Source organism: Heloderma suspectum, chromosome 3 (genome assembly GCF_057233095.1).
Source record: "Heloderma suspectum isolate Gila_16-S chromosome 3, 16-S_ref, whole genome shotgun sequence".
Lineage (NCBI taxonomy): Eukaryota > Metazoa > Chordata > Lepidosauria > Squamata > Helodermatidae > Heloderma > Heloderma suspectum.
In genome coordinates, this window is record NC_139460.1 from 318,363,983 (window position 1) to 318,383,893 (window position 19,911).

At 43.3% G+C, this 19,911-nt stretch overlaps 1 protein-coding gene across 6 annotated transcripts in view; it reads left to right on the forward strand.

The window, feature by feature from the left end:
* SENP5 (SUMO specific peptidase 5) overlaps positions 1 to 19,911 on the forward strand; it is a 56,902-nt gene that overhangs the window by 21,546 nt on the left and 15,445 nt on the right. For all 6 annotated transcript variants that reach the window (XM_084847576.1, XM_084847578.1, XM_084847575.1 and 3 more), the window contains 4 exons: positions 1,578 to 1,683; positions 1,833 to 1,980; positions 11,417 to 11,464; positions 12,266 to 12,343. In XM_084847576.1, the coding sequence (XP_084703702.1) occupies positions 1,578 to 1,683; positions 1,833 to 1,980; positions 11,417 to 11,464; positions 12,266 to 12,343 (380 nt within the window). The remainder of the gene's footprint in view (positions 1 to 1,577; positions 1,684 to 1,832; positions 1,981 to 11,416; positions 11,465 to 12,265; positions 12,344 to 19,911) is intronic.

The following is a 19,911-nucleotide window of genomic DNA, read 5'->3' on the forward strand; positions in this document are numbered from 1 at the left end:
CCTTTGGTATTTGCACTTTTCTGGGTATTGCAATGCAGTTTTCTAGTTAAAAAAAACAAACTACAAAAATGTGTATATTAGGGAACATGATGTCCAAAATGCATTACTTTAGGCAAAGCTGCATACAAAAATGCATACATTAGAAGAAATGTGCATGAAAATGCCCACACACTTTTGTGCAGATTTAAAAAAGAAGTTGCAAGCTGATGTGGAAATAGGAGAGAATGAGCTTAGATGAGGAAAATGAGAAACCAGAATGGACAAATTTGTTCATCCCTTCTGGATCATCCCAGAGCTATGTTTATGTTGTGGAGATGCTTGTTATGGCATTAATATGTTTAGCTCATGCATGGTTCAAAGCCCTGAATGGCCTTGGGTAGGTTTGTGGTTATAACCAGTCAACAAGGAAGCCACTAGCTGCTGGGGATGCGTCAGCACTGAATGAGCTGTTGGATATCACAAGACACCAGCTGGCATATTCCAACTGAGTCTGGAATGTATGTGGGTGGTCAAGTCCTTGGCCTCTACCATTCCATGGTAGAAACTCCATGGTGTAAATGGTGGTGATAAAAAGCGGTATAAAGCAGTTAATTTCTGTGTAGTATGTACTTAAAAACATTTTCAGCATCAAAATGTGAGCAAACTTTATCCAAGAGTGTCTGAAATGGATTTGTTGTACATTTCAATGGCTCTAATTGAGTTGGGTTGAATGCAGGTTGACCAGTATAGCACCTATCAGAAGTATGACATGTGGCCACCAAAAGGTTCTGTTTGCACTCAAATTATTTCTTTATGCTTGTCCTCTACCTCCCTACAAGTAGCCTGGTCAGTCTTTCAGAATAAGGTATTTTTAGGGAAATGAAGTCAGATTGCAATCATTCAAAACATCTGCTTATTTGTGTTCACTGTGTATTTCTTGTTCATCTCTGCATCACTGTTTTTATCCAGATGTTAGGGGTATATCCCTCAATTTATCTAGACGTTAGGGGTATATCTCTCCCTTCCAAAACCGTGGAAATGATAATGTGCTGATTGGAATCTCTTGCATCCACCTGGAAAGGCTTCACACCAAAGGTGGAATTCATCAAGCACTGCAGCTGTGTGACCCACAGATTAATTTCACTGGGGCTGCAGGACACCCTTTATCTAGATAGGGCTTATAGCATGCTGATTAAAATGCCCTGCTATCACATGTTTCTGCTTGTTAGGATTCTAGCCCTCCTTTTAGACAAGCTCTACAGACTTGCATGTGCCCTGTGTATATTCTAGATTTCTAGGAGGGACTAGGGTGGGTGTTAGTCTTCCATGAGAGCTCTTTCTCTGTCTTGCAGTAGGAAAGAGACTGCAAGACTCAAGGACATCAATCTATTCCTAAACTCATTTGAACCCAGGTCCAAGTCCAGTACCGTCGTTACGTTACATTGCTTGCCAGTTAGCCTGTTTTGTCACTGTTGTGCAGTTCTCTTCCTTATTTGAGGGTGGGTTGTGGAAACTCATCCACAGAAATATGAGTTGGTTCTTGTGGGGCTGATACTCTTCTAAGTCTGTTTTTTTTTCTTCAAAACTATTTATTAAAGGATTCCTAGATGAAGTAATGAAGAAATATGGCAGTTTAGTTCCACTTTGTGAAAAGGATGTTATGGGAAGATTAAAGGAAGTCTTTAATGAAGATTTTTCTCATAGGTTAGTAATTCTCTATATAACTTTTAGCTCTGCTCGTTCAGATTTGAGATTCCACTCGCTGTCTATTGCTTTGCACAGCTGTGTCGCAAATGTGCTTTGATAACTTAGCCTTGTCTGTTTCTTTCCTGGCTGCCTTTATTCTGTTCCAGAAAGCCATTCATCACCAAGGAAATCATGAAGTATCAGACAAAGCATCCCAAATCTTCCACTTGCAATTTCCGGGTCTTCTATAATAAGCACATGCTGGATATGGATGATCTGACAACGCTGGATGGTCAGAACTGGCTAAATGACCAGGTGAGAGCAATTTGAGGCTCTGCTTTAAAAAAACAAACACCCACTGCCCTCTAAAAACTGCTTAAAATGGTGCTTTCAATCACACCTTTGTGATATTCCTGCCTGATTGTCAGGGTAGCTTAATGGAATGTTGGTTTCTTTGGAGGCAGATGGAAAGCACTAATCAGCTCTTGTACCCTGCACACTGCTTATGGCATTATTATAGAAAATGAATTGTAGACATTAGCAGTTACCTAGTACAGTCCTTTGCAATGTGAGTTTTCTCTAGGTTGAGATAAATCCTGATAAGGATGCTCATGGAAGTTCATCTTAAAACCATCACTTTGGTGAAGAAGGGCTTTTGGGGGTAGTTGTCTTTCAAGCTGGGTATCTCTTTACTATTCAGTTGCAGTTATTGCAGCCTGATGATGTGGACAAGATGCTTGAATCAGTCCAGTCCACCACATGTAAGCTTGACCCTTGCCCATCTTGGCTTATACAATCTAGCAGGGGTGGATTGGCTGGGTCAGTCCAGGGAGTGGTAAATGCTTCGTTCTGTAAGGGGGTGGTCCTTGCTGCTTTGAAAGAGGCTGTGGTGCACCCTCTCCTGAAGAGGCCCTCCTTGGACCCCCAGGTGTATGAGAACTATTGCCCCATTGCCAGTATCCCCTTTTGGGGCGAGGTGCTTGAGCGTGTGGTGGCTGGGCAGCTTCAGACGTTCTTGGAGGAAACTGATTATCTGGACACATTTCGGTCTGATTTCAGGCCAGGGTACAGCACTGAAACGGCCTTGGTTGCTCTGACTGACGACGTACTCCAGGTGAAAGACAGAGGGAGTGCTACCCTGTTGATCTTCCTGGATCTCTCAGCGGCTTTTGACACCATTGATCATGGTGTCTTACTGGATCGGCTCTGCAGGATAGGAGTTGGGGGCGCTGTGCTAAAGTGGTTCTGCTTCTACCTGCAGGGCCGATTCCAGAGAGTTGTATTGGGGGATTCTTGTTCTATCCCATGGCTTTTAAGCTGTGGGATGTCACAGGGTTCTATTCTATCCCCCATGCTGTTCAACATCTACATGAAGTTGTTGGGAGAGGTCATTGGGAGTTTTGGGGTAGGGTGTCACCAGTACGCTGATGATACTCAGCTCTATTTCTCCTTGTCGTCGGAGTCAGCTGAGGCGGTGAAGGTGCTGGACCAGTGCCTGGAGGCTATAATGGGCTGGATGAGGGCCAGTAAACTGAAGCTAAATCCTGAGAAGATGGAAGCTCTGTGGATTTGTGGTTCCCGAGTCCAGGAATTGGGTAAGCAACCTGTCCTGGATGGGGTTGCACTCCCCCTGAAGGAGCAGGTGCGTAGCTTGGGAGTACTCCTAGATCCATCCCTGTCACTGGAGCCCCAGGTGGACTCCGTGGCCTGGAGTTCTTGGAGCTAGCTTCGGCTGATCTGCCAGCTATGGCCTTTCTTGGACAGGGATAACCTAGCCACAGTAGTACATGCACTGGTAACTTCCTGATTAGACTCTTGCAGTGCACTTTACGTAGGGCTGCCCTTGAAGACGACTCGGAAGTTTCAGCTAGTGCAAAATGTAGCAGCTAGGCTGCTGACCGGAACACCTCATAAAAACTATATAACACCGGTTTTAAAGGAATTGCACTGGCTGCCAATAAGTGTCTGGTCAGAATTCAAGGTTTTAGTGATGACATTTAAAGCCCTAAGCAGCTTGGTACCTCGATATTTGAGGGAGTGCCTCTCCCTATATATGCCTGCCTGAGAACTGAGATCTGTTGGAGGGGCCCTCCTCTTTGTCCCATCAGTACGAGAGACATACACTATGGTGGGATGTGGGAGAGGGCCTTCTCTGGTCTGGCACCCTGGTTGTGGAATGCCCTCCCCTTGGAAGCCTGATTGGCGCAGACATTGGTGTCGTTTCAGCGCCAAGTAAAAACGTGGCTTTTTATCAAAGCCTTTGAGGGCTAAATGCATTCCCTAGCACATTGTTTTAACTGTTTTATTTGTTTAGATTTTAAGTGGTTTTAGCTTGCATAATAATTTATTATGTTTTTAGATGTTTATTTATTGTTTTATATTGTTTACAGTGATTTTATCTGTATGCTGCCCTGAGATCTTTTTTAAATCTATTTTTATTTTATTTTTACAAATAAAATAAACACTACCAACAATATAATCAAAATCTTCAGTTTCCAACATTACAGTATTCTAAAAAAAGAAAAGAAAGGGAGGATAGCAAAAGAAGGAAGAGAAAGAAAAAAAAAGAAAAAACAATTATATTAAACTTCAATAAAGACAAACCAAATATCCAAACAGTCTTCTAGCACAGAAATAGAAGTAAAAAATCCATTTCCATTAATCATAAATTACTATTCAGTTAACACGTATTAATAAACATTAAAGGTTTAACCAGCCAGGAACAGCAACAACAATAATCCCATTGTGATATTAATAGTGATACTACTAACAAAAAGGGGAAAAAGAAGTTTAAGAGAAAGACAAAAACAGGAACAAATCATTTCTATATTTTAAGTAATATAATATCTAAAAATAGATTTATATGTGTACTCACACATACGCACACAAATATGCACTTTATTACAATATAACATAAAAAAGAGGAGAGAGAAGAAAAAAATATATGCAAACATTTATCTTTGGCCTACTGCCTGACCAGTTATCAGCTAAAACCCAAACAACACTTCAAAAGAAGTTCCAACTCTAGAGGCTGAGAGAGTTGGTTCCCTGAATTTAATTTTAATACCAATTAAAAATGTTTCTGCAGCGTCAGAAACATTTTCTGAGATCTTGATGATATAGGGCAGGGTAGAAGTGTTTTGAATAAATAAAATAGTCATGGTCCGGGACATGCATGTAAGGTTTTCCCAAGAAGAATTTTTCTATTTTTCTGAGAACAATGACTTAGATACAAATAATATTTTGAAGATATTATTCACTTCACTTGTATCTCTGACCCCTTTTACACACTCTCCAGACCAAATGGGACCCACTTCTCCAGGCTTCTATGCTGTGTTGGTTGGTCTCCATCTAACCAAGTGGGTGGGGTTGATAATGGATTACCATCTCTCCCACGCAATCAGCGTACCACAGGAAGCACGTTATTCAGGTGGGAAAGACCCATTCCCTACAAATGTGATTGTGGATGCATTAGAGTTGTCATCTGATTAATGAAACCATAGTTGACCAATCCTGAGTTGTAATTGATAAACTCTGCATGAATTTGCATATGGATCAAAACGGTTCTGAAGGGAAGCGAAAACATTGTTTCTTGGATGATGCATATGCATTTTCAGAGGGCAAAAAGTTAGAAGAGGCATTCCCCCTTCTCTTATAGCACCAGCAATGCCTCTTCTGAGATGGCATCAGGTGCCTACATCTTCTGTAAGTACTTATATGTATTTAAAATATGAGGCCAGTTGGGGAAACCTTTTTTTAATGAATTAGAAGGTTTTCTTTTTTAATTGGGCATCCACAGATCTACTACCCAGGGGAGGGTGCCCCTGATCCTCTGGAGAAAAGGGTGCTAAGCAGCACATACCACTTCCGTGAACTGCTTCTTGCACTAAGATTTGACAGGAATCTCTCCTGTTGCTACCTTCTCTACATCCCTGCACAGAAATCCCTGCCTCTGTGCATGCCAGAGGATTTGGAATGCAGGAGGGAGGGGGTAGTTTGAAAGAGGCTGGTTAGTAAGGCAAGGCAGTGTTTGGATCCTTGTTCTTCATTGCTTGATTAGAGTAATCTGCCAATTTCTTTCAGCGTTAATACATGTAGGATGACTTCCAACTGCCTTGATCTCAAATGCATTCATTGAGGTTGTAATAAAGCACACCTGTGTGCAATGAAAATACCACAGGATAAAAACACTTGGGTCCTTTTATTCTTATCCCACACTCTCATGATATAGTTACCCCCAACTCTGATTTTAAAAATGTTGGAAGTTATTGGAGGCTTTTAATGAGAAGAGGGAGAAGCTGCACGTGAGTAGAAACGTATTTTACCGATGCATAAAAAGAAAGGGGATTTGGCTTTCTTAATCTCAAGTCATATTATGATTCATTCCAATTCAAGCACGCAATACCGTTCGTTCATAATGGCGGCTCCCTTCTGATGGAGCTATCACTGGAATCATTAACCCAAGGTGCTTCATTATTTCACCCATTAAAAACCAGATATTAACAAAACTATAAAATCTCTTCCTGAAAAAAAATGGAACTAATAGAGAAACATTTTGACCTCCTAGACCTGTCCACTTAACTTCTTTTGTAGAACACCCTTGGATCTCTCTCTATTCAAATTGTACATTTACAATTCAGGTGTGGGTAGAGAAAGTAATAGTTAGAATTTGAGATCTGATCATCAGAGGTAACAGAGAGGATAAAAGAAATATTGCAGGATCCACAGGTATCCTGACTCCTCATTCTTGAAGGAGAAAGCTTTGCTTCTACATTGATTGGTAAAAACGAGGAAGCAAGAGTATTAACTATCTTTGAAAATGACTATTTGCAGTCAAAAAGACATCATAGGTTCCTGCATGTATCAATTGTTCCTGGCTTAGACATGTGGAACAGGAGGGCTTAGGACAGTGTGGCGGGTGGACATTGGATCTAGTATAAAAAAAGTTTCAGTGGAACACCAAATGGAGCAATCAGTTAAAAACCATTCTGGGGACACTAAGGAAAAACACATCTAAGGGAGCGATCCTGTGGCCCCAGACAGCATCTGAGGAGCCATGGGATAGTTCGGATTCCCAGCTCTGAGGCTGGAGACAGCACTCCGACGTCAGAGCTGGGAATCGGAGCTCTGACCCCCCTCCGTCTCCCAGCTGGCGCAGAAAAAAACATGCCAGCTGCTCTCTGAGGTCAGGAACTTGACCTCAGAGAACGGAAGAAGGGGGTATTTTGTGGGGAAGGAGGAGACTGGAGAGGCCAGGATAAGAGTTATCCTGAGGCCTGTCCAGCCTCTTTTCCTCCCCCTCTTGAAGCACCCCAGCTAGATGGGCAAAAAAGCCTGTCTAGTGAAAAATGCAGGGCGGGAAGACAGGGAGGTGAAGATCGCCTCCACTGCTCCTCCTGCCCTGCATAGGATGATCGTGAGCCTCTGGCTTAACCCCAGTCCAACTGCGCTATATAAATGAAAATCTTTCTCCAGCATGCTGGAGGGGGTGCAGTGTCAGAGGATCACTGATCCATGTGTTGGTGTAACAGTTGGCATGTTCAAACTTTCTGGAAATACTCTCAAATGTAACCTGCCAATCTGTACAACTAAGCCCTTTAACAGCACTGCTATCTTTTTAGGAAAACCGTAAACATCTTCTCCATAATGAAATCATGCAATTTTTATTAGTAGTGGCTGACAGGAGATTGCCAGGCACTGGAAAACAACTGTAGCATAGACCATAGATCGGTGGTTACTTATTTATTTAAACGACCAGCAAGCCCTCCACAGAAGATCTTAGGCCAACTGGGTATAGATACAGGAAGACTGTCATCTAAGTGTTCTGGTTCAAGTTGTTAAGGGTTTGTATGTCAGCAAACAGACATGGCTTGGTCGCTAATAGGCAGCCAGTGCAGTTCTTTAAACACAGGTGTAATCTGTGTATATCTCGGTGCTCCACTGCTCTGTTCTGCACTACTGCAGCTTCTGAACCAGGCACAAGGCAACCCCACGTAGAGCACATTAGGGTAGTTTAATTGTGAGGTTGCCAGTGCATGGATCACAGTGGCTAGGTTACTATGGGTATGGAAAATAGCATTATCAGAAAGATTGACACACCAAGGTACACTGAACAGAGGGGTAATGAACAATGATTTATTTAGACTATTGGAAAAAACATGGTTTCCTTTTGAATGGTTTCCGTCATCAATATGCGGATGACACGCAACTCTACCTCTCATTCAAATCTTCACCAAGGTTGGCCGTAGAATCCCTGTCCAAATGTCTGGAGACGGTGAGTGGCTGGATGGGGAGGAATAAGCTGAAGCTCAACCCTGACAAGACCGAGGTACTTTTGGTGGGAGACAAGAGGAGGCTGGGGGATGTTGACCTGGTGTTGAATGGGGTACAGCTACCCTTGAAAGACCAGGTCCGCAGCCTGGGGGTCATTTTGGACTCCCAGCTGTCCATGGAGGCTCAGGTGTCAGCTGTGAGCCGGACAGCGCTGTATCAACTCCATCTGATACGGCAGCTGCGCCCCTTCCTTCCCGGCCATCTGCTCCCATCGGTAGTACATGCCCTGGTCTCCTCTCGTTTGGACTACTGTAATGCGCTCTACGTGGGGTTACCCTTGAAGACGGTTCAGAAACTGCAGCTGGTACAGAATGCGGTGGCTCGCCTGATTAAAGGCAGCCGCCGGCGAGATCACATCACTCCAGTGCTGAAGGAGTTGCACTGGTTACCAGTTGTTTTCCGGGCCAAATTCAAGGTGTTGGTTTTGACCTTTAAAACCCTATATGGTTCTGGCCCAGCCTATCTTAAGGAGCGCCTCCAGCAACACCAGACAGGCCGCTCAACAAGATCAGCCTCGGATGGCCTTCTCTCTGTTCCATCAGCCAGGACAGCTAGACTGGTGGGGACGAGGGAGAGGGCCTTCTCTGTGGTGGCCCCCACTTTGTGGAACTCCCTCCCTAGGGAACTCGGTCATGCCCCCTCTTTAATGAGCTTCCGTCGTGCATTAGAAACGTTGTTGTTCAGGCAGGCATTTGGGGTGGGCTAGGGTATTTAAAAAAAAAAAATTATGGTAAAATTTTATTGTTTTAAATTGTTTTATGGTGGGTTGTACATCGCCCAGAGTGGCTGGGTGACCAGTCAGATGGGCGATTAATAAATTTAATAAATCAATAAATAAATGGGGTCTTCAAAAGCACACCCACCAGTGGTCTATACTTCTTTCGGGAGAGATGTTTTCAGCATCAAAGAGAAAGAGGGAAGGGCAAATACATTACAAAAGTATGTAGGATGATACATGTTCACCAATAGCTGGGTAGACAGATGTACTGATATGTTTTATCTCTTTTCAGCGTACTTGACCTGATAGTTCTCACTTTGAGTAAAAAATGAAAATAAATTGCAAAAACAGTACTCTGCTTTAAGTGCCAGTTGCCCTGGGAGTGCAGAGATGAAGGGAAGTGTACTCTGGCCTCTGCTGTCAGCAGGCCAATGGAAGGCTGCTGGATTGACTGTATGTAATGCAGGGAGAGTCACCTGTGCAGATCAGGTGCTGCTGCTGAAAGTATAACTTCAAGAATCGTTACCAGAATGTGCTTGTTTTCCTCTTCCTTCCCCATTCCTATTTCCTTTTGCATCACGTCTATTAGACTGTGAGCCTGCAGTCAGGGACTGTGTTATCTTTTACACTCTGTACGGTGCTTAGAAAACTAGATGCTTTAGATGATGATGTATGTCACAGCTGTATAGAGAGCCGTGGATGTGTGACTTCCCTTGATATTTCACAGCGGATAGTTAACCATTTGTACACTGTCTTCATGAATGTCAGAGCTGCCAAAGCATAGCTTGAGGTTGCACTTCCCCCTGTGCTTTATTGCAATATTGCATGCATTTAAGATCAAGACAGTTGGAAGTCTTGATAAAGCTGGGTGGGTCTTTGCTGGTCTGCTTGTTCATGACTTTCACTGTTGAGATTAATTTGGAACACTGAGGGCTAGAAGCCTGATGGTTTCCTTAAAAAGAAAAGAAGCTGGGATTCTTGCATAGCTAGCACAGAATTGCTCTGTGCCTTTTGTTTTCTACTTCTGGGTTATTTAGTTTAGATTCTTGCCAGTTAACTGACTTAAAAGATGGGTGACAGCTCTCATTCATTGCACGGGTCTCGGTTCCCGTGCAACTAGTTCTGGGTTCCGATGGGTTATGTTGTCATGCTGTGAGGAGATGACTTGATATGTACCAGACTAGATCTTTTAATTAGATGGCAAACAAGACGGTGAAAATCAATATCCAAGATCTGAAGCGTCTAAGCCATGCAAGGATTAGTACATATTTTAAGTCAACAATCTTACTCAGTGGAATGAGAAAAAGGAGCTTTTGAAGATAGTCAATTGCTACAGCAAAATAAAACAAAACTCTAAAGCAAATAACCACGACAGCTTCCTTTTCATACTTGTCTGCTACATTAAGTGACGATCGGCACCACTGCCTTAAAATGAGAAGAACTTGGTCTGTTTAGAAAAAGAAGTTTAAATACTATTTTGTGTTGGTAAGTCTAAGCCCCAGTTACAGCAACTGTTTTGATTATTTATGGAAATCTATTCACTGTAAAATAGTAGCCTCTTTTTGGACTGCAAAAAACTTGGGTGCAGTCCATCTGTTCTGCACCAGGAGAGTAAGGGAGCAATCCTATTGGGATGGGCAGCCGCCTCTGAACTTGGAGGTGACCACCTATCTAGTGCAGGGTGGGTGGATTCGCTTTCGTGGCTAGACGGCCGATTTCGGCTGCCTAGCCCGTGGGACTTTGGAGCGGTGGGGTGGGGGAGAGGCCGGACGATGCATAGGAAGCGTCATACCAGCACTCCCCGCCTCTGGGAACGCCCCTTTTCCCCATTCTGCGCTGCTCATCCCAGCCTGGGGACGATCCGTGCTGCCTACAAGGCAGTGGGGGAGGGGGTGGTGAGGTGGGTTTCTGGGAACTGACCTTGGAGCGTGGGCTGTGAGGTTGTTTCCCGGAAACCGAACAATCCTATGGCTGTCTAGCCGCTGTCTAGTGGCCGTAGGATTGCGCCCTAAATGTATCAGATCTGCTATGTTAAACTCTCAAATACAGGGGTTCCCTTGCTAGACACATATAAAACGCCAGGGTATAACTGCAGTTCGAAAATCTATGAACTTGCTCTGGTGGAGACCAATATATTAAGGGCTCAGTCCTACGCGTGTTTAGACAGAAAGGAGTCCTACAACTCAGAGCAAAACCAGATCAAATTATGGAGAAGAGAAATTACGCAACCTTTCTCAATTTTCCAGTGTGGTGGCAAACCGGGAGATCCAGGTTCTAGTCCCCCACTCAGGCTATGAAGTTCCCTGTGTGACTTTGGGCCAGTCACTGACTCTCAGCCTAACTTACCTCACAGGGTTGTTACAGGGATAAAATGGAGAGGAGGAGGACCATATAAGCTGCCTTGGGTTCCTTGCAAGAGGAAAAAAAATGGTATATAAATGCAATAATAAAGTAAATTACTTGGAGATTCCAGCTTTCTTTGGTGTAGAATTAGGATGTGCAGAACCTATAGTGCAGAGTATTCATAATCTGGCCTATATAGTACACACTGAAAGAATGATTGGGAATCATTAACATCACTTGCTTAACATCACTTGCTGTGGAGGAGCAATTCGTAAGAGAGTGTGTGTGTGTGTGTGTGTGTGTTCATATAGGTTACTTGTTTAACCTAATGTAGGTTACTTGTTTAAACCCTTTCAGATTATCAACATGTATGGTGAGCTCATAATGGATGCAGTCCCTGACAAGGTTAGTGTCTTTCATTCATTTTTTTAATGCAAAATTAGCGAAATAGGATGGGGAAAGAGGTGGTGTAAAGGTATGTCCTAACAAAAATTGGAGAGTCCACCATGAAGACATATATTATTTTGTGGGAGTGGGGTTAGCTAGAGAGCAGATCCCTAGTATAATTTTTCTTGTTCGGTCTGTTTTTTATTTATGTATGAACTCTGCTCCAGAGCGCATGGATGCTGTGCTCAGATGTTCATCCACAGCTTTATGAACTATGGTTTAACATAAGAGCCCTGCTGGATCAGACCAAGGGTCCATCTAGTCCAGCATTCTGTTTACTCAGTGACCAACTAGCTACTCATGGGAAACCCACAATCAGGACATGAGTGCAACAGCACCCTCCCGCCTATGTTCCCCAGCAAGTGGTGTACAAGGGCACACTGCATCTGATACTGGAGGTAGCACGTGGCCATTAGGACTAGTAGCCATTGATAGCCTTCTCCAGGAAGTTGTCTAACCCTGTTTTAAAGCCATCCAAATTGGTGGCCATCACTAATCCTGTGGTAGCGAATTCCATAGTTTAACTGTGTGCTGTGAGAAGAAATACTTCTTTTTATATGTCCTGAATCTCCTACCAATCAGCTTCATGGGAAGACCCCAGGTTCTAGTATTATGAGAGTGGGAGAAAAACGTTAATGGCCACACACTGCTCTCCCCCTTCTCCTTGTTGCACGCCAGCTTTGCTGTAGAGATCCTGGCATGCATTAAGGTACCAATTGTGTTTGATCAGTTGAATCACTGACCACCTTGTCTTTGTAGGTCCATTTCTTCAACAGCTTTTTTCATAGACAGCTGGTAACCAAAGGATATAATGGGGTAAAACGATGGACTAAAAAGGTATGCTTCTACATGCTAAAACTGAACACTCTTAGCAGGTGAGGAATGTCAAGCCATTTTAAAGAATGAATTTGAAATGAATGCCATCTTTAATAATGGGACAGCTTTGTAAAAAGATGTGTCCTTAAATGAGAAGCATCAAAGTTTAAGATTGCTTCCCAGAAAGTATGGTGCCTGTGAGATGCTGAGAACTATGTGGGGTGAAAGGCAACCCCTTGCCTCATTGACAGCTCAGCATTCTTGTTTGGTCATAGAAGCAAGGCTGAAAAGAGGCACAAGTCCTAGTCTAATCCTCCTGCCCTAAAGTGAGGTCTTGTATAAAACTTCATCCATGCTGCACAATACATCTGTGCCTTCTGTCTTATAAAGTTAACATTCCCGCCCTGCGGGAATGTTAGTGTCAGTGGCAGGCACAACTGACTTCTACAACCTGTATAGACTAATCAAAAGGAGTCAGAATGCTTGATTTATGTAGTGTGTCTTCTGCTGGTGAAATTGGATCTGAGGGGGCCATAGTTTACTCATAGAACACACATGTTGCATGCTGAAGGTCTGAGGTTCAGTTGCCTGGAAAGGTATGCAGTAGCCACAAAATTCAACTCAGACCCCAATTTGGAAAATGGACTGCTCCTGCTTGGACTGATTTGGAGGCCATCTGCTTCAACTTGGGTACCGGTCTTAATTTGAGATTCGGAAATCTGAAGCTTCATATCTCCATTGACCATGAGAAACACAAAAAAATACAGCTGTAAGTCGGAGGATGAAATTTGCAGGCATGGTAGCCCGTTAGGAGGGGATTACACCTGCCAAATTTCTGTAAAATACATTTGTATTCCAATTTTTCTCAGGGAGCTGACATGACTTTTTTTATTTCTTGGCATAATTGGTTGAAATATGCAGGGAAAGTTGCCCCTTCTGAGGGGACCAAACCTGCCAAGTTTCAGATGAACAGATGCAGGGGTTTATGTGCAAGAGCAGCATTTACATTTGGAGAGCATCCAAAAAAGGGTGTGCTTACCCCCATGTTCTTTTTGGACTATTTTGAAAATGAAAGAAGCCTAGAGGTGGCCCTGAATATGAAAACTGCAAAGTTTCAGAATGATAGATGCAATGTTTGATGTGGTAGGGGGTTCCTCAAATTGTGTGGGATGTGAGAGATCCTTTTTGCTTTCCCTCCCCCCATGTTTTTTTGGCTCAATTTGTATGAAAATGGCACATGTCATGGAGGTTTCTCCAGGCAAGAAACCTACAGAGTTTCAGAAGGATACGCGCAGGGGCTAGGGGAGCATGATGATTGAAAACCAACGAAGCCTGGCACTATTGGAAGAATTTTTATCTCACTGTCCCACCCTTGACCTTCTCCAAAGCACAGTGATTGGAGAGCCCCTGGTAAAACGGCCCTATGATTAGAAGGTAGATCTGTCAGTCACCCACCCCATCAACATTTAAAGAAATGAAAGTAAAAACGTTATTTTTATCAGCCTTTACAAAGCTGAATTATGAACGAAGCCTCATGCAAGGTCCAGCTTTAGTTCTGGTCACTTCAGAGGGAAGTCCACTTCGCCTTGGGAAGCGCCAGAAACAGGCCAAAGGGGCCTGATTTGGCTTGTGCTTTAGCCTTTGGCCAAATCTGATGCACATCCCTAGTTGCTAGTATGTCTAGTTGAAAGACTCCAGGTCTTTTCCCAGCAGGACTGGGAAAGACACCCTTCTCTTGCTTCCCTCCTGAGAGTTTATATAGCTGCTATCAGTCACAGTAAACCGCACTGCGCTGGATGGACCAGTGTACACAGAAGCTACTAAGGGGGATTTCTGTGTCTGGTACTAATTTCCCTGTATGTCTAGAGCATATTGTGTCACAGAATATATACAGCCATGTACCAAAAGCAGGAGTGACCAAGGCACCTTTGTGCAGTAACTCAGGAATCTCAAGCAGTGTTGCCTAGTAGAGGGGAATGCACCCTCCACCCTCACTGACCTAGTGGAAATATCTTTTCAAGCCTTCCAGATATAGCAAAGGATAATAGCCTGTTTGCACATTGCAAATCCACCCACTGAGCCTTTCCCAGAAAGAATTTGCACATTGCAAATCCACCCACTGAGCCTTTCCCAGAAAGAATTCCCAGAAAGAAAGAGGAAAGGCTTTCTCTTATTTCCACATTGGATTGTGATTTTTCCATCTTTCCCATATGAAAATTTGTGGACATTTGTGTTTATTTTGGGAAAAATAAACATTTATCTACACATTTTAAAAGATCCATGCATTTTTGTATCACATCGCACGTGAATGCTGAATTAGCCCTTGTTTGCAGAGAGGCCTTGAATGGGACCGAGGTGCACCTAAAATCCATCTGAATAATCCTGTTGCCAATGTATAGCTTTAAGGCATATCTTGAAATTTTGGAAACAACTCAGTGTGGACAAAAATGGATGACCTTTAAAAATAATAAAATAATAAAATTGGTTTTTATTTTTTAAAAATGTTAATACTAAGATACTCTTAAAGAACAACTTGGTTAATATAAAATCTGAGCACAAGCATTTTAGCTCTACAGTTAATCTCTAATCTGATCCAGTGCCCTCTACCAAATATATTGAGTTAAAGGTGGCTGTTTTAAATGTAAATGGAGAACCAACTTAATCATTTCTCAAATATCCTCTTTCTTAATAGTGAACTCATTCTCCAAGTGTGGATCTTTAAGTAGCCAAAATAGCACCATCCATACAAAAGAGGGGAAGTATCAATGTGTTTGTGGGGCATCCCAAGGCTTGCAGTACAAAATCTTTAGGGAAGAACACCCTGGGGGTGGGGGTGGGGGGAGATCCCCAAACAGTCTAGTGAGTATTGAGCATGCTCAGTGGGCATGGAAAACTGGAGGAGAATGAAATGGAGTATTCTGAAAGAAGGTCTGGATGGCTGGAACCCTGAACAGGAGCACTTCACCTGCATTTGTTGGAGGTCCCCCTTGTAAATATTTTCAGTCTGCCTACCAAATGCAGGTGTTTTGTTTTCATCTCATAAAAAGAAACTGATCTAGCCTGCTCAGTAACTAGCAGTCCTTGCTTGATCCTATTGATTATGGGCATTTCATTTTGGGGGGGCTGAGGTTGCAGCCTGGCCCAAGGTAAAGTGAAGAAGAAAAGAGCAACCCTGGAAAAAACAAAAGACAAAATTGTCTAGTCTGCAGGTTCCTGTATCATTATTCTAAACCTCACAACTGTCATGGCTTCTAATTATAAGAAAGATCCCTTATTTTAAAGACATTGTCCATACAGGTTAAAAAAATAAGGAAAGTCTGCAAAACGTATACAGTGTGACAAAGCGATGTAAGGCCTAGTTGTTAGAATAAATACTGTAAATAATACTCTAGTTGTAAATTAACATGGTTTTGTAGTCAGATCTGCACCATTGCTTGGGAAATATGTAAAGTATCAGTGAGAAACTTCTTTTAAATCGGCCTTTTTTCTTGTGGATCTAAGTCAGTTATTTCAATCACCTTCGTTTAAAACCCATTCATCCAGCAATGCACTCATGACTGTGTTCCCAGCATTTTGAGGTCCCGCCATCCTGTAGTACCTCTGATCTCCTCCGTAGTTGGGCCAACCCTCTTCAAATTCTTTTGGAGATAAAAAGTCAATCCTCTTTTGTAAGTATTCATTTAAAACAGGGCTTCATAAATTTAAATGGTACCGTTCTGCTACTTGGAATGGGAAACTAAATTGGATTTTGTTACTTAGCTTGCACAGTAGAATTCTGTTTTTGTTTTGTGCATGCTTTGTATGTAGCATTTTTAGTTCAGCTGAAAATGCTCGTTTCACCCGACTGGATTTTAATTAAACTTTAGGATGCATACGCTTTCTTCTTTTTATCCCAGAATAAGTTTGATTTTACACTTGTGATAAAATTGCTTTCGCTTTCTCCTCAAGCATCAGTTAATTCTTGCTGTGTGATTTCTGGGACCTGTTGTAGTGGCTAAGACTGAGACATAAATTGAGAAGCTCCCAGTTCAAATTTCATCTCTGCCATGAAATTACTAGGTAGTCTTGCACAAGCTTCTGGCTCTCAGCCTGAGTGCCCCACCTGCAATATGACCTACTTTGTGAGGCTGCTCCAAGATAATGTATGTGAAGTACTCTGAACACTTGAAAGCACTATATGAATGTTAAATACTATCCTTCCTACAAGGAGCAAAAGAGATGTTTTAGCTTAACCCTGTAACTACATCCAAGCCCAATAATTTAGCCATTGCACTATACTGGTTTGTATTAGGTTTTTTGTCTTCCCTCGTCTCATTGTGGGAATGGCTTTTATCCGTTGCTTTGAATAGCAAGTGAAGGACCTCAATTTCTTTCACTAGATAAGATGAAAGAATTCCGTTGTGTTCACACAAGTTAAGGCTGGAAAGTGACAACTTGTCTATGGCACTCCACTGAGGATGTCACTAGATGGCACAGCAGGCACTGAGATGCTGCTGAAAACACCAGCCCCGAATCTTGTTCTCCTCTGTAAAATCAAAGGATACTGAATGCAACATACCAAATATAGGACAGTGTCACTGTGCTGCAAGAAGTCAGTGTAATGAGCTAGAGATATTGGCAGTGGAGAAGCATCATATCATGTGCTGGATATCCCTCAGTGTTGTGCAGAAAGAGGAGGTTAAGAGCCATTGTTCTTAGTGGGCAGTCCTGCACCTGCTGTAATGTCTAGTTTTACCTTGTGTTCAATTCCTTGCTAAGCTATTAACTCACACCTTCCAGATCCAGTTCTGACACTCTTACCTTGTTCCTAACTGGTACTCATCTTAGCACATCTGCCTTTCCCTGTTGTTGTTTTAGCAATGCATGAACTGCTTAACCTTGTCCAGTACTAAATTTATACTTTCACAAGAGGGTCTCTTTATAAAGATGTCATGTTTCCTTATTTGGAGGACAATATTTCCTGCATTTAGATACAAATGGAAACAGATGTTGAGTTTTAAAGTTTAGGACAGAACCATCATAAACATTGCTAAGCTCAAAGAAATGTGTTACTGCAAACGCTAGACAGGAAGGCAGACTAATATAGGGCACAAATGTAGGCTATTCAGTGTAATTTTGCAGGAAGCATATTATCTGCAAATAATCCCAGCTAAGAATTCTGCCCATGTTTAAGATGGGGTCCCCAAGCTGAACTCAGAACCATGTGCATTCAAGGACATTTTGGTGTACAGAATGTTAGGTAGGCTAGCATATTTGCATTGTGTAGTTTTGCTTCCAGGATTCACATGTTCAAAGAACTTGGCATGGGAATGTGGAGGGAGATCTCGGTGGTAGGTGGGCAGTGTGATAGGGCAATGAGGCAGTGGCACTTCTGTGCCAATTTATGGGGCATGGGGAGTTGTGCCAGTCAGTGAAGTCCTGCCTGGCCACCGTCAGTTTCTTAGGCCCATTCATAAGCTCTCTAGTGCCAGGGCTCCAATTTTGTGTGGTGGAGAGGCACAAACGGTTCTTTTCCACCACTGACATGGAAGCCCATATGCATGATGGCCTAGCTCAGAACTGGGCAACTTGTCGCCCTCCAGGCATCTTGGTCTATGACTCGCATCATCCCTTGCCACTGGCTATGCTGGCTAGGGCTCATGGGAGCTGTAGGTCAGAACATCTGGAGGACCACAAGTTGCCCGCCATTGGCCTAGCTCATGCAACCTTTCTCCTCTTGGATGAAGAATTATGCAAATTAGGCTGCTGAAAAAGTTGTGTGAATCCAGCCATGCTGACAAACCATGGTTTGTTAATCATGAACAACCCATGAAGAGAACCCATGGTTTTTGTTGGGTTGTGACCTGTGGGTTGTCCATGGTTAACAAACCATGGTTTATTAGCACAGCTAGGTTAACACAACAACCCACGGTTCATTGACAACCCACACTAAACCCATACTCAGCCTTGAATGTGGGTTGTTGTGTGAACCCAGTCAATCTGCTGTTTTTGGTGGAGTGTGTGGACATGGGCATAGGGATGTACACAGTTTTGGATTTGGTATAATTGTTCCTTTTCATAAAATCGTAACCTAGATGGTTGGGACCAAGGAATCTACTTCACATTCCATAAGAGTCCTGCACACAGCATTAAATATTAAACGCATGCAGCCCACCGTGCAAAAATGTTTGTCCTATCCATTAAGCTGCCATCCTCATCTCTTGCCTGAGGCTGTTTCCATCTCTCCATATGCCTTCCAGATCTTCGCTAGTGGGTTAGATGCGGAAAGGCACTATTTCATTGGCATTTGGCTGGTGCGCTGTTGTATGTGTTTGTGGGTCGAAGGCTGTCTTTTAGAAATGCTAATTTCATGCTTAAAACCCAACACCATCTCATAGTGTGCTGTCAAAAAAATATTGATTTTGAATAATTCAGCAGGAAGGGATGTAGGGCAATAGCTGTTATGTTTTTTGAAAATAAATTAAAGGTTCTGTTTAAATAAGCAAATGGCATCAAATAAACTGCATGTGAGAAGGAAGATGGAACTCCAAGTGACTGTCTTAAGGCTTGGTTTACATAAAGAGCAAACTGAGGGGGGATGAGGTGAGAGAATGGAGTCTACCACTTCAGATTGCATGTGGGGGGTAGGGGTGATAGTTTTATTCTAGCAGGAAGCAGTCAGAAGTAATGTAGAAAGTGGTCAGAGTGAGAACTTATCTCCGTGATGTGCTAGTATTTTTACTTGGAGACTGATACAGGGAAGCATAAAAAATGGCTTTCTCCCACCTGCAGATCTGAAAAGTAAGTGTTTGTGTGTAGATCCGGACCCATTAGTGGTGCGACTGGAACTGACTTGGGAGGGTTGGGAGAGGAGTGAAGTAGGTGATCTGTTGCCTTTGCTTGTCGCCCAAGTACTTGGAGTGGACTTCAGATGCAAAGCACTGCCCCAAACATCTTGCCTGGGGCAGTGGTCCCTACAGCTACTGCACCATTTAGAAGGAGCTTAGCCAGTGGGCCAGCATGTATCCTTACATCGCCTGCATGGCTGCCACCTGGCCCATACGTGGCAGATGTGCAGGGACGTTATGCATGGGGCAAGAGCTTCCTCAGTGTTACAGTTCAATCAGCATTGGAAGCTGCAGCTGGTACAGAACATGACAAATGATTTAGCTGGGGCGAGGCCAAGGGAACATGTGACTTCTGTTCTTACACTGTAGAACTCCCTGCCCATTCACTTTCAGGCTCAATCCAAGAGGCTAGTTACCTTTGGAAGGACTAAGCAGGGATCCTGCTATCTTCAGGGAGGTCTCCCTCCATAAGAACCCGCACCCTTGTGAAGATCTCTGGGGAGGCCTTGCTGCAGTACTCATATTTCACCTAGGCCAGGGGCCGGCAACTTGCAGCCTTCGGCCTAATTTCCAAAGTCTTCTGCAGTTCAGACCTCGGATAAGAGCAGTCTGTCTCCCCCCTGGCATGGAGGGGATGGAGAGGGAGAGAAAAGGGGGTGGCAGAAAGAGAAAAGAGGGTGGCTCTGCCCCCTGCCAGCATAAGCCTCCAACAGATTACCCCTGATGGAATGCAGCTCTTGACAGAAAAGGTCCTCCACCCCT